The sequence below is a fragment of the Ranitomeya variabilis genome, chromosome 4 (genome assembly GCF_051348905.1).
Source record: "Ranitomeya variabilis isolate aRanVar5 chromosome 4, aRanVar5.hap1, whole genome shotgun sequence".
Classification (NCBI taxonomy): Eukaryota; Metazoa; Chordata; class Amphibia; order Anura; family Dendrobatidae; genus Ranitomeya; species Ranitomeya variabilis.
In genome coordinates this window covers 397,366,505-397,386,020 of record NC_135235.1, presented here as the reverse complement: position 1 = coordinate 397,386,020, position 19,516 = coordinate 397,366,505, and the positions used below count along the sequence as shown (strand labels likewise).

The following is a 19,516-nucleotide window of genomic DNA, read 5'->3' as shown; positions in this document are numbered from 1 at the left end:
AGTGGCCGGTGAGTCTATACATATACTGGACTTACTTGATGGACATTTGATGGCATTTGATCCAGGGCTCGGCCACCAAATACAGCACTTGATACAGTCACACAGAACACCAGCAGATTCAAAAGAAGAAGGATACCCAAGACTACATATGCACCATCCTAAAAAAAAAAGAGACAAACATGTCCACTTAGTACAACTGGATTATTAAAACAAGCAGAACGAGTGTTCTAAATTGCTGTAAATTATATGTCTAGGTTTGCGTGATGCTTATAAATGAGTGTACTATATATATATATATATATATATATATATATATATATATATACAGTACAGACCAAAAGTTTGGACCCACCTTCTCATTTAAAGATTTTTCTGTATTTTCATGACTATGAAAATTGTACATTCACACTTAAGGCATCAAAACTATGAATTAACACATGTGGAATTATAAACTTAACAAAAAAGTGTGATATCTTATATTCTAGGTTCTTCAAAGTAGCCACCTTTTGCTTTGATGACTGCTTTGCACACTCTTGGCATTCTCTTGATGAGCTTCAAAAGGCAGTCACCGGGAATGGTCTTCCAACAATCTTGAAGTAGTTCCCAGAGATGCTTAGCACTTGTTGGCCCTTTTGCTTTCACTCTGTGGTCCAGCTCACCCCAAACCATCTTGATTGGGTTCAGGTCTGGTGACTGTGGAGGGCCAGGTCATCTGGCGTAGCACCCCATCACTCTCCTTCTTGGTCAAATAGCCCTTACACAGCCTGGAGGTGTGTTTGGGGTCATTGTCCTTGTTCTTTCTCCGCCATGCAATTTGTTACCTCTGACTATCTGTTTGCATAATTTGCAGTTTTCTCAGTAGCCAGCATACAGTAATTGATATATAGTCATACCTTTATTTGTCTGTATTGTTTTGGCTCCCTCTAGCGGTCAGAGTCATGTTCACAGTTCTATTTTCTGTTTTTTTTATTTTCCATGTCTGATTCTCCTCCCTTTTTCAAAGCATTATGGTAGCTCAGCCTGCATCTTCCTCCATTTTCTTTTCACTTCCTTCAGTCTGCTTTCAAGGAAAGACGCTTCCACTTCATTCCCCTTGCTATTGCATTGCCGGTATGTTTTTATGCTTTCTGTAGGTAATTTCTGCTCTAATATTAGCCTAGCTTAGTCAGTTGTAGTAGTTCAGTTACTAGCCTTGTAAATGATCATGCATAATGTACAACATGTTTAGTATGTATTTCTGCTATACCATGCACTGATTTGTATGTATATGATTGTTTACAGTTTCACCGCTTCAATATACTTCAACGTTCAATAAAGCACAGACTCAACAACAGTCTCCTTATTGGACTCCTGTATAGCGGTTTAGCTGCATGTATAGCTACATATGAGCCTGCCTCACTTAGTGAGGACAGAACAGTCCTGTTGAAAAATAAATGATGGTCCAACTAAACGCAAACTGGTTGGAATAGCATGCCACTGCAAGATGCTGTGGTAGCCATGCTGGTTCAGTATGCCTTCAGTGTCACCAGCAAAGCACCCACACACCATCACACCTCCTCCATGCTTCACGGTGGGAACCAGGCATGTAGAGTCCATCCGTTCACCTTTTCTGTGTCGCACAAAGATATGGTGGTTGGAACCAAAGATCTCAAATTTGGACTCATCAGACCAAAGCACAGATTTCCACTGGTCTAATGTCCATTCCTTGTGTTCATTAGCCCAAACAAGTCTTTTCTGCTTGTTGCCTGTCCTTAGCAGTGGTTTCCTAGCAGCTTTTTTAGCTATTTAGTGAGGACAGAACAGTGAAATGGCAACCATCCAGCTAGTGGGATTCAGTGAAACGGCAACCATCCCGCTAGCGGAATTCAGTGAAACTTCAGCCATCCAACTAGTGGGATTCAAGTAACTGGCTATACAGAGACTAAATACAGCTACAGCAATGTCTGCACAGCCAAGCACTTTCGCAAGACACCATGTCTCACAAATCATATAGGACAAGATCTGTTTCTTCCGTCTCCTCAAATACAACATCCATCAGCAGCGCAGTCGCCCTTGCCCATGCGAATGCTGAAGCCGCCAAAATGCGAGCGAGTGCCAACCAAGAGATGCAACTTAAATTAGAGAAGGCATGCATGGATGCCGCCTTAGAAAGCCTAGCAGCAAAAAGGGAAGCTGCCGCAGCCCTCGCAGAAGCAGAATCGCTAGCAGCCGCACAAAACCCCAAGCTGCATAGTCGAAGCAGTAAGTTGAGTCTGGAGTTTCCACTGCAAGACACACCACAACGCACATCTCAGTATGTTAATGAACTTCCTGATCCAAACTATAACTCTGAACCAGTACCATAACAAGAATACAACGAAGTGAGCGAGAGTCATCATGAGGCTCAGCTCCAGGATAGAAACGAACTCGAAAACGTGAGGCAAAGCAACTCTGCTAATGACTACCTTGAGCCTGGCCAGGTAACCAACGTGGATCACCCTGTTGACACACCGTACATCAGAGGGAAGCAATACGACACCGGCTGGCGCCACCCTGAGGACACTAACAGGTATGAACACACCTCACATCACTATCAGGGCGTCCCATCACCATTATACTCTGCTGACAACCGGTTCACGACAGAATTTGCCAAGTTCTTCACACGACGTGAACTGGTTGCCAAGTGACTCATGAAATTCACTGACCAAGCTGAAGGTTACAGAGCTTGGAAAGCTTCCTTCCAAAATGTCACTAGAGACTTGGGGCTACAACACAGAGAAGAGATAGACCTGTTAGTCAAATACCTGGGAGAACAGTCAGTCAATCACGCAGTAAGGATCAGAGACATTAATATAAACCGCCCTGAGACTGGCCTCAAAGAGATCTGGAAGAGGCTGGATGAGTGTTATGGCTCAGCAGAGGTAATAGAAAGAGCCTTGTTCAAAAGAATCGATGACTTCCCTAAAATTTCTAACAAAGGTCTCCAGAAACTTAGGGAACTAAGCGACCTGCTAATGGAAGTCCAAGTTGCCAAAAATGAGGACAACCTACAGGGAGTTGCATTCCTCGACACAGCCAAAGGTGTTAACCCTATAGTCCAAAAGTTGCCCTGCAATCTGCAGGAGAGGTGGCTCACGCATGATTCCACGTACAAATACAAACACAGTGTTCCATTCCATCCCTTCTCCGTTTTTGTAGACTTTATGCACCAACTAGCGAGAAATAGAAACGATCCCAGCTTTGACTTTGCAATACCATATGTCACACTGTCACCACCTGCAAATCCACGCAGAACATCTGTGGCAGTACACAAGACTTATGTTTCTTTTCTAATTACAAGTCTGCTGGCTGCTCCCAATCAGAGACAAAGGCGCAGGAACCTGACAAGCAGTGCCCACTTCATCAGAAGCCTCACCCTCTCCTGAAATGCAGAGCCTTCAGAGGAAAATCTATGCCAGATCGCAGAAGCTTCCTGAAAAAAAAACGGTATCTGCTACAAGTTCTGCTCGTCCACAATGCATCTCGCCAAGGATTGCAAGGTCATTGTAAAATGCACAGAATGTGGCACCACAGACCACAACACTGCTCTACACCCTGGCCAAGCTCCATGGAGTACACAAAACATGCCACACTGATACAGCTGTGCCAGAGATCACTTCACAATGTACAGAACTCTGCAAAGGGACAATAGACAGTAGGTCCTGTTCAAAAAATATGCCTCGTCAGAGTCTACCGAAAAGGCCATAGAGACCAAGCTGAAAGACTGTATGCTATCTTGGATGATCAAAGTAATCGATCTTTGGCTAGATCAACATTCTTTGGCCTACTCAACATCAAAGGGCCAAGCACTCCCTATTCATTAAAGACGTGCAGGTACTGTGACAACAGCAGGCAGGAAAGCTACTGACTACCAAATCGAGTCCTTAGATGGACAATTCTGCCTACCTCTACCTACGATCATCAAATGTAACCAGATCCCAGACAACAGATCTGAAATCCCTATGTCAGATGTAGCAATCCATCACGATCACTTGAAACGACTAGCACACCTTATACCGGAACCTGACCACCAGGCCCAGATAATTCTGCTGTTGGGTAGAGATATCCTGCAGTTTCATAAAGTGAGACGTCATATCAATGAACTCCACAATGCTCCCTATGCCCAAAAGCTAGACCTAGGATGGGTCATAATTGGCAACCTATGCTTGGGGCGCATGCACGCCCCGTCTTCTGTGACAAGCATGCTAACAAATACATTGGAGAAAGCATGACCATGTCTATTTCAACCTTGTAACAATGAGTTCCATGTCAGGGAACTGCCACACAGCATCCAACTGCCCAACCATTTAATAGACTTTAGTCACGACAGCAGTATAGTGTCAGGAAGCTATGAGGATCAGTTAGGGTGCACAGTCTTCCAGAGAACTAAGCAGGACAACCAAGTGGCAATGTCATAGAGGACAAGTTGTTTTTAGAGATAATGGACAAGGGACTTGTTAAAGATGAGACCAACAGCTGGGTCGCACCTCTTCCCTTCAAAACCCACAGACCACGTCTACCGAACAACAGAAATCAGGCATTACAACGTTTCTCCTCTCTCAAACATAATGTACAAAAGAAACCAGAGATGAAAGATCACTTTTTCTCCTTCATGTCAAAGATTTTCGAAAACTGTCATGCAGAGCTAGCTCCCACTCTCAAAGACTCTGAAGAATGGTGGTTCCTACCCATATTTGGAGTATACCACCCTAAGAAACCAGGCCAGATTAGAGTCGTGTTTGATTCCAGTGCTAAGTTTAATGATGTCTCCCTGAATGACGTTCTACTGACAGGACCAGACCTGAATAACAAACTGCTGGGAGTACTCATGCACTTCCGTAAGGATTCCATTGCCTTCATCACTGACATCCAGCAGAAGTTCCATTGTTTCCTTGTGAGAGAGAGAGACAGGAACTTCCTAAGATTCTTCTGGTACAGAGACAATGATCCTAGTAAAGAAGTCACAGAGTATCACATGAGAGTGCACATCTTTGGCAACAGTCCTTCACCTGCAGTCGCCATTTACGGACTCAAAAGGTCGGCCCAGGAAGGAGAAGCAGAATATGGAGCAGATGTCAGACAATTTATAGAAAAAGACTTTTATGTCGATGACTGTCTGAAAGCCATGCCTTCAAATGAGACTGCCATCAGTCTTCTCAGGAGAGCCCAGGACATGCTTGCCTGCTTGAACCTTTGCTTGCCTGCTTGAACCTTAGGCTTCATAAAATAACCTCAAACAGCCAAGAACTCATAGAAGCATTCCCTTCTCAGGACTTATATAATGGTCTCAGAGAACTGGACCTGGGGTCAGACCCTGCATCAATGCAACGCAGCCTCGAGCTTCTCTGGAATTCACAGTCAAACACTTTCACATTTCAGGTCAGCCAGAAAGAAAGGCCTTTCACAAGCAGAGGCATCCTGTCTACTATCAACAGTCTGTACGATCCCTTGGGCTTTGCAGCTCCTGTTACTATACAAGGCAAGGCCCTACTAAGAGACTTAACTAGGGAAAAATCTGACTGGGATGCACCTCTGCCAGCTGATAAGAGGATCCAGAGGGAGGGGTGGAAGAACTTGTTAGCAGCCCTCTCCAATCTGAACGTGCCAAGACCATACACCCCTGTGCCATCTACCGAAACACAAAGCCAAAGACTGCATGTATGTGCAGATGCTTCTGTGTTATGATCCTTAGTGGTTGAGGATCACAAATTACTCCAGCAAGGTGACTAAACATAGGACAAGAGGTGGAAAACTGGACTGACCGCAAAACTGAACCTATCCAAACACACTAGAGGTAGCCGGTGAACGTGCCCAAAATCCTAGACGTCTCGAGCCAGCCTGAGGAACTAACTACCCCTAGAGAGAAAGAAAGACCTCTCTTGCCTCCAGAGAAATAATCCCCAAAGATATAGAAGCCCCAAAAAGATAATAACGGTGAGGTAAGAGGAAGGCACATACATAGGGGTGAAAGCAGATTCAGCAAAAGAGGCCCACTAATTCTAGATAGCAGAAAATACAAAAGGGGTCTATGCGGTCAGTAAAAAACCCTTACAAAATATCCACACTGAGATTTCAAGAACCCCCGCACCAACTAACGGTGTGGGGGGAGAAACTCAGTCCCCTAGAGCAACCAGCAAGCAAGAAATCATATTTTAGCAAGCTGGACAAAAAAACATGATGAACGCTGATAATCAGAAAATGAACAAACAAGAACTTAGCTTGTCTTGGAGAGACTGGGAGCAAGGTAGTCACAAGGAATCTGAAGAGCACTGAATACATTGATAGCAGGCAAGGAACTGAGTATCCAGGTGAGCTAAATAGGAAACCAACCAAGGATAACGAACCAGCTGATGAAGTCAACCTGCAGAAAGACAACACTACACAGTACCGCTTGTGACCACTAGAGGGAGCCCAAAAATAGAGTTCACAACACTTCTGTCAAAGTGATTGCCGCTGTTCCCTACCTCAAAACTGTAGACTCCAAATGTCAGTGCCACATTGGGTTCATTATGGGGAAGGCCGAACTCGCACCACAACCAGAGTACACTATACCCAGGTTAGAGCTTTGTGCCGCAGTCCTAGCTGTTGAGTTAGCGGAGTTCATCACATCCGAAATTGATATCGACCTGACACAGGCCAAGTTCTACTCAGACAGCAAAGTAGTCCTGGGATATATCCACAACAAAACCAGGCGATTCTATGTTTATGTCAATAACAGAGTGCTACTAATCAGGAGATCAGTTCATTTGAAGCAGTGGCATTACATACCCACGGACTAGAATTCCGCAGATTATGCAACTAGGGCAGTTGACGCAAGTTGACTAGAAAGCACAACATGGTTCTCAGGACCAAAACTATTGTACATTGAGGAATGCTTTCAAGACACCTTTGAACTAGTAGGAGAGGACTCAGATGCTGAAATCCGCCCTCAGGTGTCTACACTTCATACAATAACCTCTGTTATCCAGCTTGGATCTTGCAGGTTCGAAAGATTCTCAAGTTGGAAGTCACTTATTCAAGCCATTACCTGCCTGACTCGTATACAGTACAGACCAAAAGTTTAGACACACCTACTCATTTAAAGATTTTTCTATATTTTCATGACTTTGAAAATTGTAAATACACAGTGAAGGCATCAAAACTATGAATTAACACAAGTGGAATTATATACTTAACAAAAAAGTGTGAAACAACTGAAAATATGTCTTATATTCTAGGTTCTTCAAAGTAGCCACCTTGTGCTTTGATGACTGATTTGCACACTCTTGGCATTCTCTTGATGAGCTTCAAGAGGCAGTCACCGGAAATGGTTTTCACTTCACAGGTGCGCCCTGTCAGGTTTAGTAAGTGGGATTTCTTGCCTTATAAATGAGGTTGGGACCATCAGTTGTGTTGAGCAGAAGTCTGGTGGATACACAACTGATAGTCCTACTGAATAGACTGTTAGAATTTGTATTATGGCAAGAAAAAAGCAGCTAAGTAAAGAAAAATGAGTGGCCATCATTACTTTAAGAAATGAAGGTCAGTCAGTCTGAAAAATTGGAAAATCTTTGAAAGTGTCCCCAAGTGCAGTGGCAAAAACCATCAAGCGCTACAAAGAAACTGGCTCACATGAGGACCGCCCCAGGAAAGGAAGACCAAGAGTCACCTCTGCTTCTGAGGATATGTTTATCCAAGTCACCAGCCTCAGAAATTGTAGGTTAACAGCAGCTCAGATTAGAGACCAGGTCAATGCCACACAGAGTTCTAGCAGCAGACACATCTCTAAAACAACTGTTAAGAGGAGACTTTGTGCAGCAGGCCTTCATGGTAAAATAGTTGCTAGGAAACCACTGCTAAGGACAGGCAACAAGCAGAAGAGACTTGTTTGGGCTAAAGAACACAAAGAATTGACATTAGACCAGTGAAAATCTGTGTTTTGGTCTGACGAGTCCAAATTTGAGATCTTTGGTTCCAACCACCGTGTCTTTGTACGACTCAGAAAAGGTGAACGGATGGACTCTACATGCCTGGTTCCCACCGTGAAGCATAGAGGAGGAAGTGTGATGGTGTGGGGGTGCTTTGCTGGTGACACTGTTGGGGATTTATTCAAAATTGAAGGCATACTGAACCAGCATGGCTGCCAGAGCATCTTGCAGCGGCATGCTATTTCATCCAGTTTGCGATTAGTTGGACCATCATTTATTTTTTAACAGAACAATGACCCCAAACACACCTCCAGGCTGTGTAAGGGCTATTTGACCAAGAAGGAGAGTGATGGGGTGCTACGCCAGATGACCTGGCCTCCACATTAACCAGACCTGAACACCGATCAAGATGGTTTAGGGTGAGCTGTACTGCAGAGTGAAGGCAAATGGCCAACAGGTGCTAAGCATCTCTGGGAACTTCTTCAAGATTGTTGGAAGACCATTCCCAGTGACTACCTCTTGAAGCTCATGAAGAGAATGCCAAGAGTGTGCAAAGCAGTCATCAAAGAACGTAGAATATAAGACATAATTTCAGTTGTTTCACACTTTTTTTTGTTAACCCTTTATCTACCAATGTCCTTTTTTTGGGACACCTAATCTTTTGCTTCTAGCAACTAAGATTTCATATTTTTTTATAATTAGGTCCAATTTTTTGTGTTGTGTTTGTAAAATGAATGTTTTCAAAACAGGAAATCATGTCATTGTCATTTTTAATTGAATATTGTGACGCCCTTTTCTGAAAAATCCGTATTTGTAAAAATTTGGCAAATAATGTTTCTGATTCTTTAGGACCCAAAATCATAAAAAAATCTGTAATTTAGAAAATAAATATAAAAATTGCTAATTTGGCAAGTAATGGGTTAAGTATATAATTTAACATATGTTAATTCATAGTTTTGATGCCTTAAGCGAGAATGCACAATTTTCATAGTCATAAAAATACAGAAAAATCTTTAAATGAGAAGGTGTGTCCAAACTTTTGGTCTGTACTGTATATATATATATATATATATATATATATATATATATATATATATGTATATATACATATACTGTACACATTCCCATCACTGCAGTTATATATGTATGTACAAAGCAATACACAGGAATTGGCCAGCTTGTCAAATAAGTACCTTACTTTTATAAGCATAGTCTATGTATCTGTCAGTTCAAATTTTTTTGTTAAGTACTTGTATAAATGTTGACAAACACAATGTTTTTTTTGTAAATATATTTTAACAATTGTATGAGCAAAGGAAAAAGGAAAAATAACAGCTTACCGGAGATCGATAATAGTAATTACACCCATAATCAAAATCACAGTATACGACAAAGAAATCCAATATATTAATGATTATTCCAGCGATGGTAATTATGGCTGATACAATGTTCAAACCAAAAGACGCTTTAACCTGAATGAAGGATAGAAACAACAAAATAATGATAAATACATGGTAGTTTAAAATTCTTAGAATAACTGCAATAGACCATCTTACTCCATGGTAGCACTTTAGAATCTTGTTATACATCTTACATCTTCCTATACATCATTCAAAAAAAGTATTTTGTGCTATTATGAGCTCTGCATTGTATTAACACATGTAAATATACAGTATATGCAAAATGCATCACACATGATTTCCTCTATGTTTATATCAAGGTTATGCTTTATGCTACATAATGTTGCTTTTCCCCTGCCATGAACTGTTAACTACGTAGTATTGTTCGGTAGCATATGCATAGTCAGATAATAAAAAGGGTAATCTGGGCTGTCGACTGGTCTGATTCATAGAATCATAAAATGTTAGAGTCGAAAGGGACCTCCAGGATCATCTGGTCCAACCCCCTGCTCAATGCAGGGTTCACTAAACCATCTCAGACAGATGCCTGTCCAGCCTCTGCTTGAAGACTTCCATTGAAGGAGAACTCACCACCTCTCGTGGTAGCCTGTTCCACTCATTGATCACTCTCACTGTCAAAAAGTTTTTTCTAATATCTAATCTGTATCTTCTCCCTCTCAGTTTCATTCCATTGCTTCTCATGTTTCCATGTGCAAATGAGAACAAGGATGATCCCACTACACTGTGACATCCCTTCCAATATTTGTAGACAGCTATTAAGTCTCCTCTAACCCTTATTTTTGCAAGCTAAACATTCCCAGATCCTTTAATCATTCCTCATATGACATACTTTGCAGTCTACTCACCATATTGACAGCTTTTTTCTGAATGTGCTCCAGTGTTAGGATTTGAACCTGTGACTCTTTGTTTGTTAGTCTGTTCCTTTGCTTGAGGAGCTATTCGGAACTTACTTGACTTCTGTCTGAAACCATATGAACTTCGTCTGGATAGAGATCATCACTGCCCTGTTGATTTGTCCCCGTCCTTACTGAGCTTGATTGGCCCTGCTATATATACCTGGCCCTGTGCAGCTTCCTGTTGCTGAGTATTTTGTGTGCTCAGTCTAACTGAGTGAAGCAATCTCTGAGCTCCTGGTTGGCAGGTGTCTTGCTGGCATTTCTCTGTTTCTTACTGATATTCTGCTGCTACTACCCTGAACTCCTGCTGCTCATACGGACTTTGTGCACATGTGTAATACAGGCTGGCCCTTGCTCGGGCTGGTGCCTGCATCTGCGGATATATTAAACTATCACTGCTATATATTGCATCTCCAGAGGTCTTTCCACGGTCTGGTCACTTGTATATGCAGTGCCCCAGGGTCCTGGTCACTGCAGTAATACCATTCTCCTCTAAGGGGGAGTGATATTACGTTTGAAGGCAAAGAAGGACAACTGAATCCAGGTATCACAAACATGCAACACATTTCGCACTCCAGGCCACCAGGGGGAGCTCTGCTCCTATTTATTAGGGCACTCTTCACACTTAGGTAAAACTGGTTGCCTGGGGAGTAAGTTAGTTAGTTGCTGGCTTCGCTTCGCTCAGGTAGGTGGTCCCTGGCAGAAGTGGGATCCTGTCAGAGATCGAGACAGAAGGACATGGAACTGTGCATGCCCTGAGAGCTGCAGCTTTTAGAAAGAGACACTGAAGGAGAACTGTATTGTAGAGAGGGTGTAGAAGTCATAGCAAAGGAGTGGAATCCAGGAGGGGAACAGCCCTACACAGGCTGCCTCCTTCTGAGGCGCAGGATCCTGGTAGCCAGAATACCGAGGGAGCAATAATCCTTTATGCCTTGCTCCAGAGACTTTAATGAAAAGATACACCGCACTCACGAATGGAATATATTGCAAACCATATAACAATTTATTTATGTACATACATATCAGGGATAATAATACAATTATATGTAATAAAAGCGTATTTAAATGACGTTTCGAACCCAACCGGGTTCTTACTCATATACCGCTGTGGAAAAATAGGAAAAACACAAACAAATCATACATAACTTATACAATGATAACAATATGCACACAAAAAAAGGCACCATGCCTATAAAGGTAACCCCAATTAGAGAAAGGAATGGAATATACCTAAACCAAAAGAGGAAGGTGAGAAAAACCACCAAAACCAAAACTAAATAAATGAACCACCCGAATACACCCGGATACACCAAAAAACACATTGGAGTGAGGCAAGGGAAGCCAGTCATTACCTTGTAATGATATGTATTTGCTTAATCAGGACTGTCTCAGCCGAGACAGAATATTGCATTCAGCAGTTATGCTGTGGGGAATAGCGTGACAATCAGGAGGATATCAATGGTAAGAAAAAAAGAGGAGGAAAGGGGGCCACAACCATAATATCATAACTACCTATATGTGCTGTAGGAGGGATCCAGCCGGGGGCTAGCTATCGCTAGGTAGGAAGACCTGTGGGCATGAACAGGCGGGCATGAGCAAGCGGTAAACATTTAGAAGTCCCTGTCTAATCACTCCATGCTGAGAGATGCGCGCTATAATGCTTTACCTGTAGGTAGAATGTTGAAGAGCGGCGCTCCCGCGCCCTGCTGTGCTGTGTGTGTGGGAGGCAATGATAGCTGCTAGATAAAGGGAGCCGGGACGTGGCGCTAACCGGAAGTGTCCAGTATGACACCATTGATATCCTCCTGATTGTCACCGCTATTCGGGTGGTTCATTTATTTAGTTTTGGTTTTGGTGGTTTTTCTCACCTTCCTCTTTTGGTTTAGGTATATTCCTTTCCTTTCTCTAATTGGGGTTACCTTTATAGGCATGGTGCCTTTTTTTGTGTGCATATTGTTATCATTGTATAAGTTATGTATGATTTGTTTGTGTTTTTCCTATTTTTCCACAGCGGTATATGAGTAAGAACCCGGTTGGGTTCGAAACGTCATTTAAATACGCTTTTATTACATATAATTGTATTATTATCCCTGATATGTATGTACATAAATAAATTGTTATATGGTTTGCAATATATTCCATCCGTGAGTGCGGTGTATCTTTTCATTAATGTTATTGAGGACTTTCTGTCCGTTACACCAGCACCCTCGTTTATATAGCAGAGTGCAGACTAATTTTCTATATATAGTATTATTTCTTAGTCATTGCACCTGCTCTCCCCATGTCGTTGAATACATTTGCCTATGACACGGCTACCAGTTCCAGTATACTTGCACAGGTCACTAGTTCAAGTGACTTCCTAAAAACTCCAACACAGGAGTTAAGGACAAGGGACTATGAGAGAGAGAGAAAACGTTTAGTCTCTCACGATTTACATTGCACCACATTGGCGGAATACCACCGCCAGAGCAGGATACCGAGAGGTCTTAGAAGCAATTTGCGCCCAACCTTATTTGCTGACAATGAGGAATTTTGTGACAAATACAGGAAAATATTAAACAAATGTTCCCTTGATATCATTGTACTCACGGTGGAATATCTGCAAAAAAGTATTGTTGAGACAAAATCTAAAATTGAAGCCATTGAGACACAACTGTGTGCAACTCTTTCATCCGGTGAATGGACGGCTCTTAAAACTAAAACTGACAAAAGTTTGGCCGAGCACGAGAAATTATTACAGGAACGGAAAAGACAAAAGTTCTATCGTGACGAGGACTACGCCAATAATAGAGTGTACAGATGGAACGAATCATCTACCTGGCGTCAACCTTCCTCTCAGAGAAGATTCGGTTCTTTCAGTTCAAGTGGAGACTCTTCGACAAGAACAGGACGACAACGTTTTTTTACCAAGGAACCGCAGGGGAGGAGCACATCAAGCAGGCCCACGAGAAGATCCAGGAGAACGCATGACAACACGTTCTCAGGTAGGCCATCCAGCCTGGTAATCAATATATCCAGCCACCTGCTTGCCCCTGCGGAACTTTCTGTATTAGAGAAGGGCTTATCCTTTTGCCCGACTCCAGGCTGGAATGCATTTCAACTTGAGAAAGATTTACAAATGTTTTATCACTCTCTAAGACTTAAGACCCATTTCGGTGTATCACCCATCACAGGAGAACAGAGGGCACCCCCTACAGGGATTCAATCTGAACTTTCTATCTCATCACTCGGCCTCCGCACACCTAGTCACTTTCAACCACCACGTACTTATCACGCGATTGAGACGTTTATAGATCTGGTTGACCAAGAAGTGAAACAACTTTCACATGATCACAAATTGGGCTTCTTTCCGACTCACTCGAATCTATCACAGAGTGAAAGAATAGCACTTAGGTCTCTCCGAGACAACAAACTGATCATGATAAAACCGGCCGACAAGGGCGGAGCCGTAGTAGTGATGGACCGGTCATCTTACTCTCAGGAAGTCTTACGTCAACTCTCTGACCATGAGACATATATGATCGTCAAGAGGGACCCTACCACAGAGATTAAAACCAAAATAGACAGAGTGGTAACACACTATTTGGATAGACATATAATTGACAAAAAAACGGCCACGTTCTTGGTTAATTCCCATCCCATAACACCTGTGTTCTATGTTTTACCCAAAATACATAAGTCACTTGTGAACCCACCGGGTAGACCAATCGTGGCATCTACTGACTCGATCTTGTCCCCTCTGTCTATATTTCTCGATAAAATATTAACACCTCTCATTAAAACAACAAAATCATTCATTCTGGACACAGGTCATTTCATACGGATTATTAAGGGCATAAGGAGTATACCCCCCACCTGTTGGCTAGTCACATTTGACGTCAACAGCCTGTACACTTCAATTTCACACACTAGGGGTCTGGAAGCTGCCAAGTCGCTTCTGATCACGTCGGACCTACCTGAGGGTTCTATACAACTTTGTATGGACCTACTAAAACTCGTGTTATATGAGAATTTCTTTCTCTATGAAGACAACTTTTACATTCAAAAACAAGGGACCGCTATGGGGTCACATGTGGCGCCTGCGTATGAAAATGCATATATGAATGAACTTGAGACCAAACACATCTTCCAAAACAGTCTATTCATGCAATATGCCAAATGTTATCACCGTTACATCGACGATATATTTTGTATTTGGTCTGGATCCCTTGATTCCCTCAAAACATTTCATGAATACCTCAATTCCATTATACCAGAGCTGACTTTCACCATGCAATCCAACATGAAGGAGATACCCTTTCTAGATACACTGGTGATGAAGGACGATACAGGATTACTTTCCCTTGATCTATATGGTAAACCCACTGATCGTAATAATCTACTCCATTACTCTAGTTGTCATCCTAGAGCCACAAGAAACAGCTTACTACGGTCACAGTTTACCAGGGTGTCGCGAATAGTTACAGATCCCACAAAGCGAGACATCAGACTCAATGCAATGAGTGATAAGTTTAAAGAGAGACAATATCCTATCAGACTATTGGAGAGAGAAAAAATACGGGCCACCACCCCACTTTCGCCAGCTCCATTATCCCGGAAAATGGACAGGATACCATTTGTCCATACATACCATCCGTGTATGCCCAAAGTCTATTCGATTATCAGGAAGCATTGGTCACTCCTCTCTAAGGCATATCCTAAGATTGAGTCATTTTCCACACCTGCATTAATCTGTACCCGGAGACCAACTAACATTAAAGATACAGTCGTTAGAGCTGACGTAGGGAGTTCGCATCCAGGCACTACCCAGAGGTTCCTCAGCACACAACGTCGAGGCACATTCCCGTGCCTTTGTTGTGCGGCCTGCTCCAATGTCACCAAGGCTGAGAATATCACTCACCCTAGAACTGGCAAAAGCTACCCTATCCGTGGTTATTTTACATGCAGTTCAAACTTTGTGGTCTATGTAGTGAAGTGTCCATGTGGCCTCCTTTACGTGGGAGAGACCACACAATGTATACGTGACCGCATAGCAAGCCACAAGTCTACAATTAGATGCAATAGAAATTGGCTTCCGTTACCAGATCACTTCACTAAATTTAGGCACACAGTCGCACAACTACGTTTCCAAATTATGGAACAGGTGGGTCGCCCCAGAAGAGGTGGGGATCGTATTAGATTTTTAAAACAGAGAGAGGCCTACTGGATCTATACACTGGACACCCTGGAACCCAGGGGTTTGAATAGAGAGATAGATTGGCATCCATAAATTTTCGCATTTACTAATAATTTAATCTTTGTTCCATTTCTCCCAGACACATTGACCTGGAGGCCCTGTGGGTGAGTCCAATTGACATATTTAGCCTTGGCTACTGCTGGTTTTCATTTTTTCATTTTATTTTTTATTTTTTATTATTTATTTTTTATTTTTCATTCATTTTCATTTTTATTTTTATAATTTTATATTTATTTTTACTTTTATTTGATTATTAATTTTATTATTTTTTACTTCCCCCTTCTTTTCGTTTTTTTCGTTATGGTCTTTTAGTTGCATTGCTTTTTCAAAATAATTTTTCCCTCCCCCCCTTTTGGGTCCCATGTCACATCTTCCAGGGCTCTCGGTCAACCTAGGTTACAATTATTTGGTTTTTGTTTTATTTTTATTCCTTATTTTTTATTATTTATTTTTTATTTATTTTTTATTCATTCTTTATTTTTTATTTTCATTATTTTTTCCTTATTTTTTCCTTATTTTTCTAAATTGTATTCTTATTTCCTCTTATTTTTATTCCATTTTATCATCTCACCTTTTCCATTTGGGTTCAGTTCATTTCAATTTTATTTTTTTCATTTTTTTCAGCTTTTTTCAGTATTTTTTTTCAGTATTTATCTCCTCATCCAGTATTCTTGGTTACCCTTAACTAGTTATCTAGTTTTGTCCTTAACATCAGATATGTCTTATTCAATCTTTTTGTGGATATTCCTACACATTAGCTTTACAGGACCATTGGTCGGCTACTATAATCGCACACACTAGGTCTATAGAATACCGGTTTACTTGTGGGCTATAGGATTGCGTCTTGTCAGACTGCGGATATGTATATTACACAGCTCTTTACGATTCCTTTACCACTGCGCAGGCACCAAGTGCTGTAATGACACTGAGCGCTACCAAGCGTCCATAGCAACCCCTGCGCATGCTCTGTACATCGGCGGCCTGCGCAACGTCACATCCGCCCTCATACTGGACACTTCCGGTTAGCGCCACGTCCTGGCTCCCTTTATCTAGCAGCTATCATTGCCTCCCACACACACAGCACAGCAGGGCGCGGGAGCGCCGCTCTTCAACATTCTACCTACAGGTAAAGCATTATAGCGCGCATCTCTCAGCATGGAGTGATTAGACAGGGACTTCTAAATGTTTACCGCTTGCTCATGCCCGCCTGTTCATGCCCACAGGTCTTCCTACCTAGCGATAGCTAGCCCCCGGCTGAATCCCTCCTACAGCACATATAGGTAGTTATGATATTATGGTTGTGGCCCCTTTCCTCCTCTTTTTTTCTTACCATTGATATCCTCCTGATTGTCACGCTATTCCCCACAGCATAACTGCTGAATGCAATATTCTGTCTCGGCTGAGACAGTCCTGATTAAGCAAATACATATCATTACAAGGTAATGACTGGCTTCCCTTGCCTCACTCCAATGTGTTTTTTGGTGTATCCGGGTGTATTCGGGTGGTTCATTTATTTAGTTTTGGTTTTGGTGGTTTTTCTCACCTTCCTCTTTTGGTTTAAGTACAGGTCCTTCTCAAAAAATTAGCATATAGTGTTAAATTTCATTATTTACCATAATGTAATGATTACAATTAAACTTTCATATATTATAGATTCATTATCCACCAACTGAAATTTGTCAGGTCTTTTATTGTTTTAATACTGATGATTTTGGCATACAACTCCTGATAACCCAAAAAACCTGTCTCAATAAATTAGCATATTTCACCCGTCCAATCAAATAAAAGTGTTTTTTAATAACAAACAAAAAAACCATCAAATAATAATGTTCAGTTATGCACTCAATACTTGGTCGGGAATCCTTTGGCAGAAATGACTGCTTCAATGCGGCGTGGCATGGAGGCAATCAGCCTGTGACACTGCTGAGATGTTATGGAGGCCCAGGATGCTTCAATAGCGGCCTTAAGCTCATCCAGAGTGTTGGGTCTTGCGTCTCTCAACTTTCTCTTCACAATACCCCACAGATTCTCTATGGGGTTCAGGTCAGGAGAGTTGGCAGGCCAATTGAGCACAGTAATACCATGGTCAGTAAACCATTTACCAGTGGTTTTGGCACTGTGAGCAGGTGCCAGGAAGCATGAAGTGCTCCAAAATCTCCTGATAGCTAGCTGCATTGACCCTGCCCTTGATGAAACACAGTGGACCAACACTAGCAGCTGACATGGCACCCCACACCACTGACTGTGGGTACTTGACACTGGACTTCAGGCATTTTGGCATTTCCTTCTCCCCAGTCTTCCTCCAGACTCTGGCACCTTGATTTCCGAATGACATGCAAAATTTGCTTTCATCAGAAAAAAGTACTTGGGACCACTTAGCAACAGTCCAGTGCTGCTTCTCTGTAGCCCAGGTCAGGCGCTTCTGCCGCTGTTTATGGTTCAAAAGTGGCTTTACCTGGGGAATGCGGCACCTGTAGCCCATTTCCTGCACACGCCTGTGCACGGTGGCTCTGGATGTTTCCACACCAGACTCAGTCCACTGCTTCCTCAGGTTCCCCAAGGTCTGGAATCGGTCCTTCTCCACAATCTTCCTCAGGGTCCGGTCACCTCTTCTCGTTGTACAGCGTTTTCTGCCACATTGTTTCCTTCCAACAGACTTACCATTGAGGTGCCTTGATACAGCACTCTGGGAACAGCCTATTTGTTGAGAAATTTCTTTCTGGGTCTTACCCTCTTGCTTGAGGGTGTCAATGATGGCCTTCTTGACATCTGTCAGGTCGCTAGTCTTACCCATGATGGGGGTTTTGAGTAATGAACCAGGCAGGGAGTTTTTAAAAGCCTCAGGTATCTTTTGCATGTGTTTAGAGTTAATTAGTTGATTCAGAAGATTAGGGTAATAGGTCGTTTAGAGAACCTTTTCTTGATATGCTAATTTATTGAGACAGGTTTTTTGGGTTATCAGGAGTTGTAGGCCAAAATCATCAGTATTAAAACAATAAAAGACCTGACAAATTTCAGTTGGTGGATAATGAATCTATAATATATGAAAGTTTAATTGTAATCATTACATTATGGTAAATAATGAAATTTAACACTATATGCTAATTTTTTGAGAAGGACCTGTATATTCCATTCCTTTCTCTAATTGGGGTTACCTTTATAGGCATGGTGCCTTTTTTTGTGTGCATATTGTTATCATTGTATAAGTTATGTATGATTTGTTTGTGTTTTTCCTATTTTTCCACAGCGGTATATGAGTAAGAACCCGGTTGGGTTCGAAACGTCATTTAAATACGCTTTTATTACATATAATTGTATTATTATCCCTGATATGTATGTACATAAATAAATTGTTATATGGTTTGCAATATATTCCATCCGTGAGTGCGGTGTATCTTTTCATTAATGTTATTGAGGACTTTCTGTCCGTTACACCAGCACCCTCGTTTATATAGCAGAGTTCAGACTAATTTTCTATATATTGCTCCAGAGACTGGCAGGACAGCTAATTTCATGTTACCTGTCCGCCCCTATACCCATGAGGCAAGGTGGCACCCCTTAGAGGCTGGGGCATGATAGAGTCCCTGTAAAACACCTCAAGCCGCCGGTCATACGGGCTTGTCCTATCCATCTGGGGGACAGAGAGAGAGACATAACATCTACAACATCTGTGAGGACCTTATGAGGAGCTTAGCAGTAAGGGACTACAACACTACGGCGCTAGAGGAAGGCTACTGATTTCCACCTGGACAAGGGGACTGGACTTGCCTCCAAACTGTCTGGACTCTGTCTGCCCTGTGATCTGGTGCTCTGGACTTTGGATGCTGAAGCCTTCAGTAAAGGTAAAGAGACTGCAACCTTGAGTCCACATTCTTCACTGTGCCTCCCACCATGCAACATCTACACACTGGGAAACCCTGGGGACATACTTCACCAGTGGGAAGGTATATCATCTAGCTGCCATAACATCACCCCAGCGGACCCCTTAAAGCAGCGTCGGTCATCCTGACCAAATACCACAGGTGGTGTCATGAACAT

At 42.3% G+C, this 19,516-nt stretch overlaps 1 protein-coding gene across 3 annotated transcripts in view; it reads right to left on the bottom strand.

The window, feature by feature from the left end:
- The window catches only part of LOC143764882 (membrane-spanning 4-domains subfamily A member 4A-like), a 161,473-nt gene that overhangs the window by 4,891 nt on the left and 137,066 nt on the right, over window positions 1–19,516 (bottom strand). For 2 of the 3 annotated variants that reach the window (XM_077250950.1, XM_077250951.1), the window contains exons 5-6: window positions 9,266–9,397; window positions 36–158 (exon numbers count right to left, since the gene is read on the bottom strand). In XM_077250950.1, the coding sequence (XP_077107065.1) occupies window positions 36–158; window positions 9,266–9,397 (255 nt within the window). The remainder of the gene's footprint in view (window positions 1–35; window positions 159–9,265; window positions 9,398–19,516) is intronic. The other variant, XM_077250952.1, reaches the window with a different exon arrangement.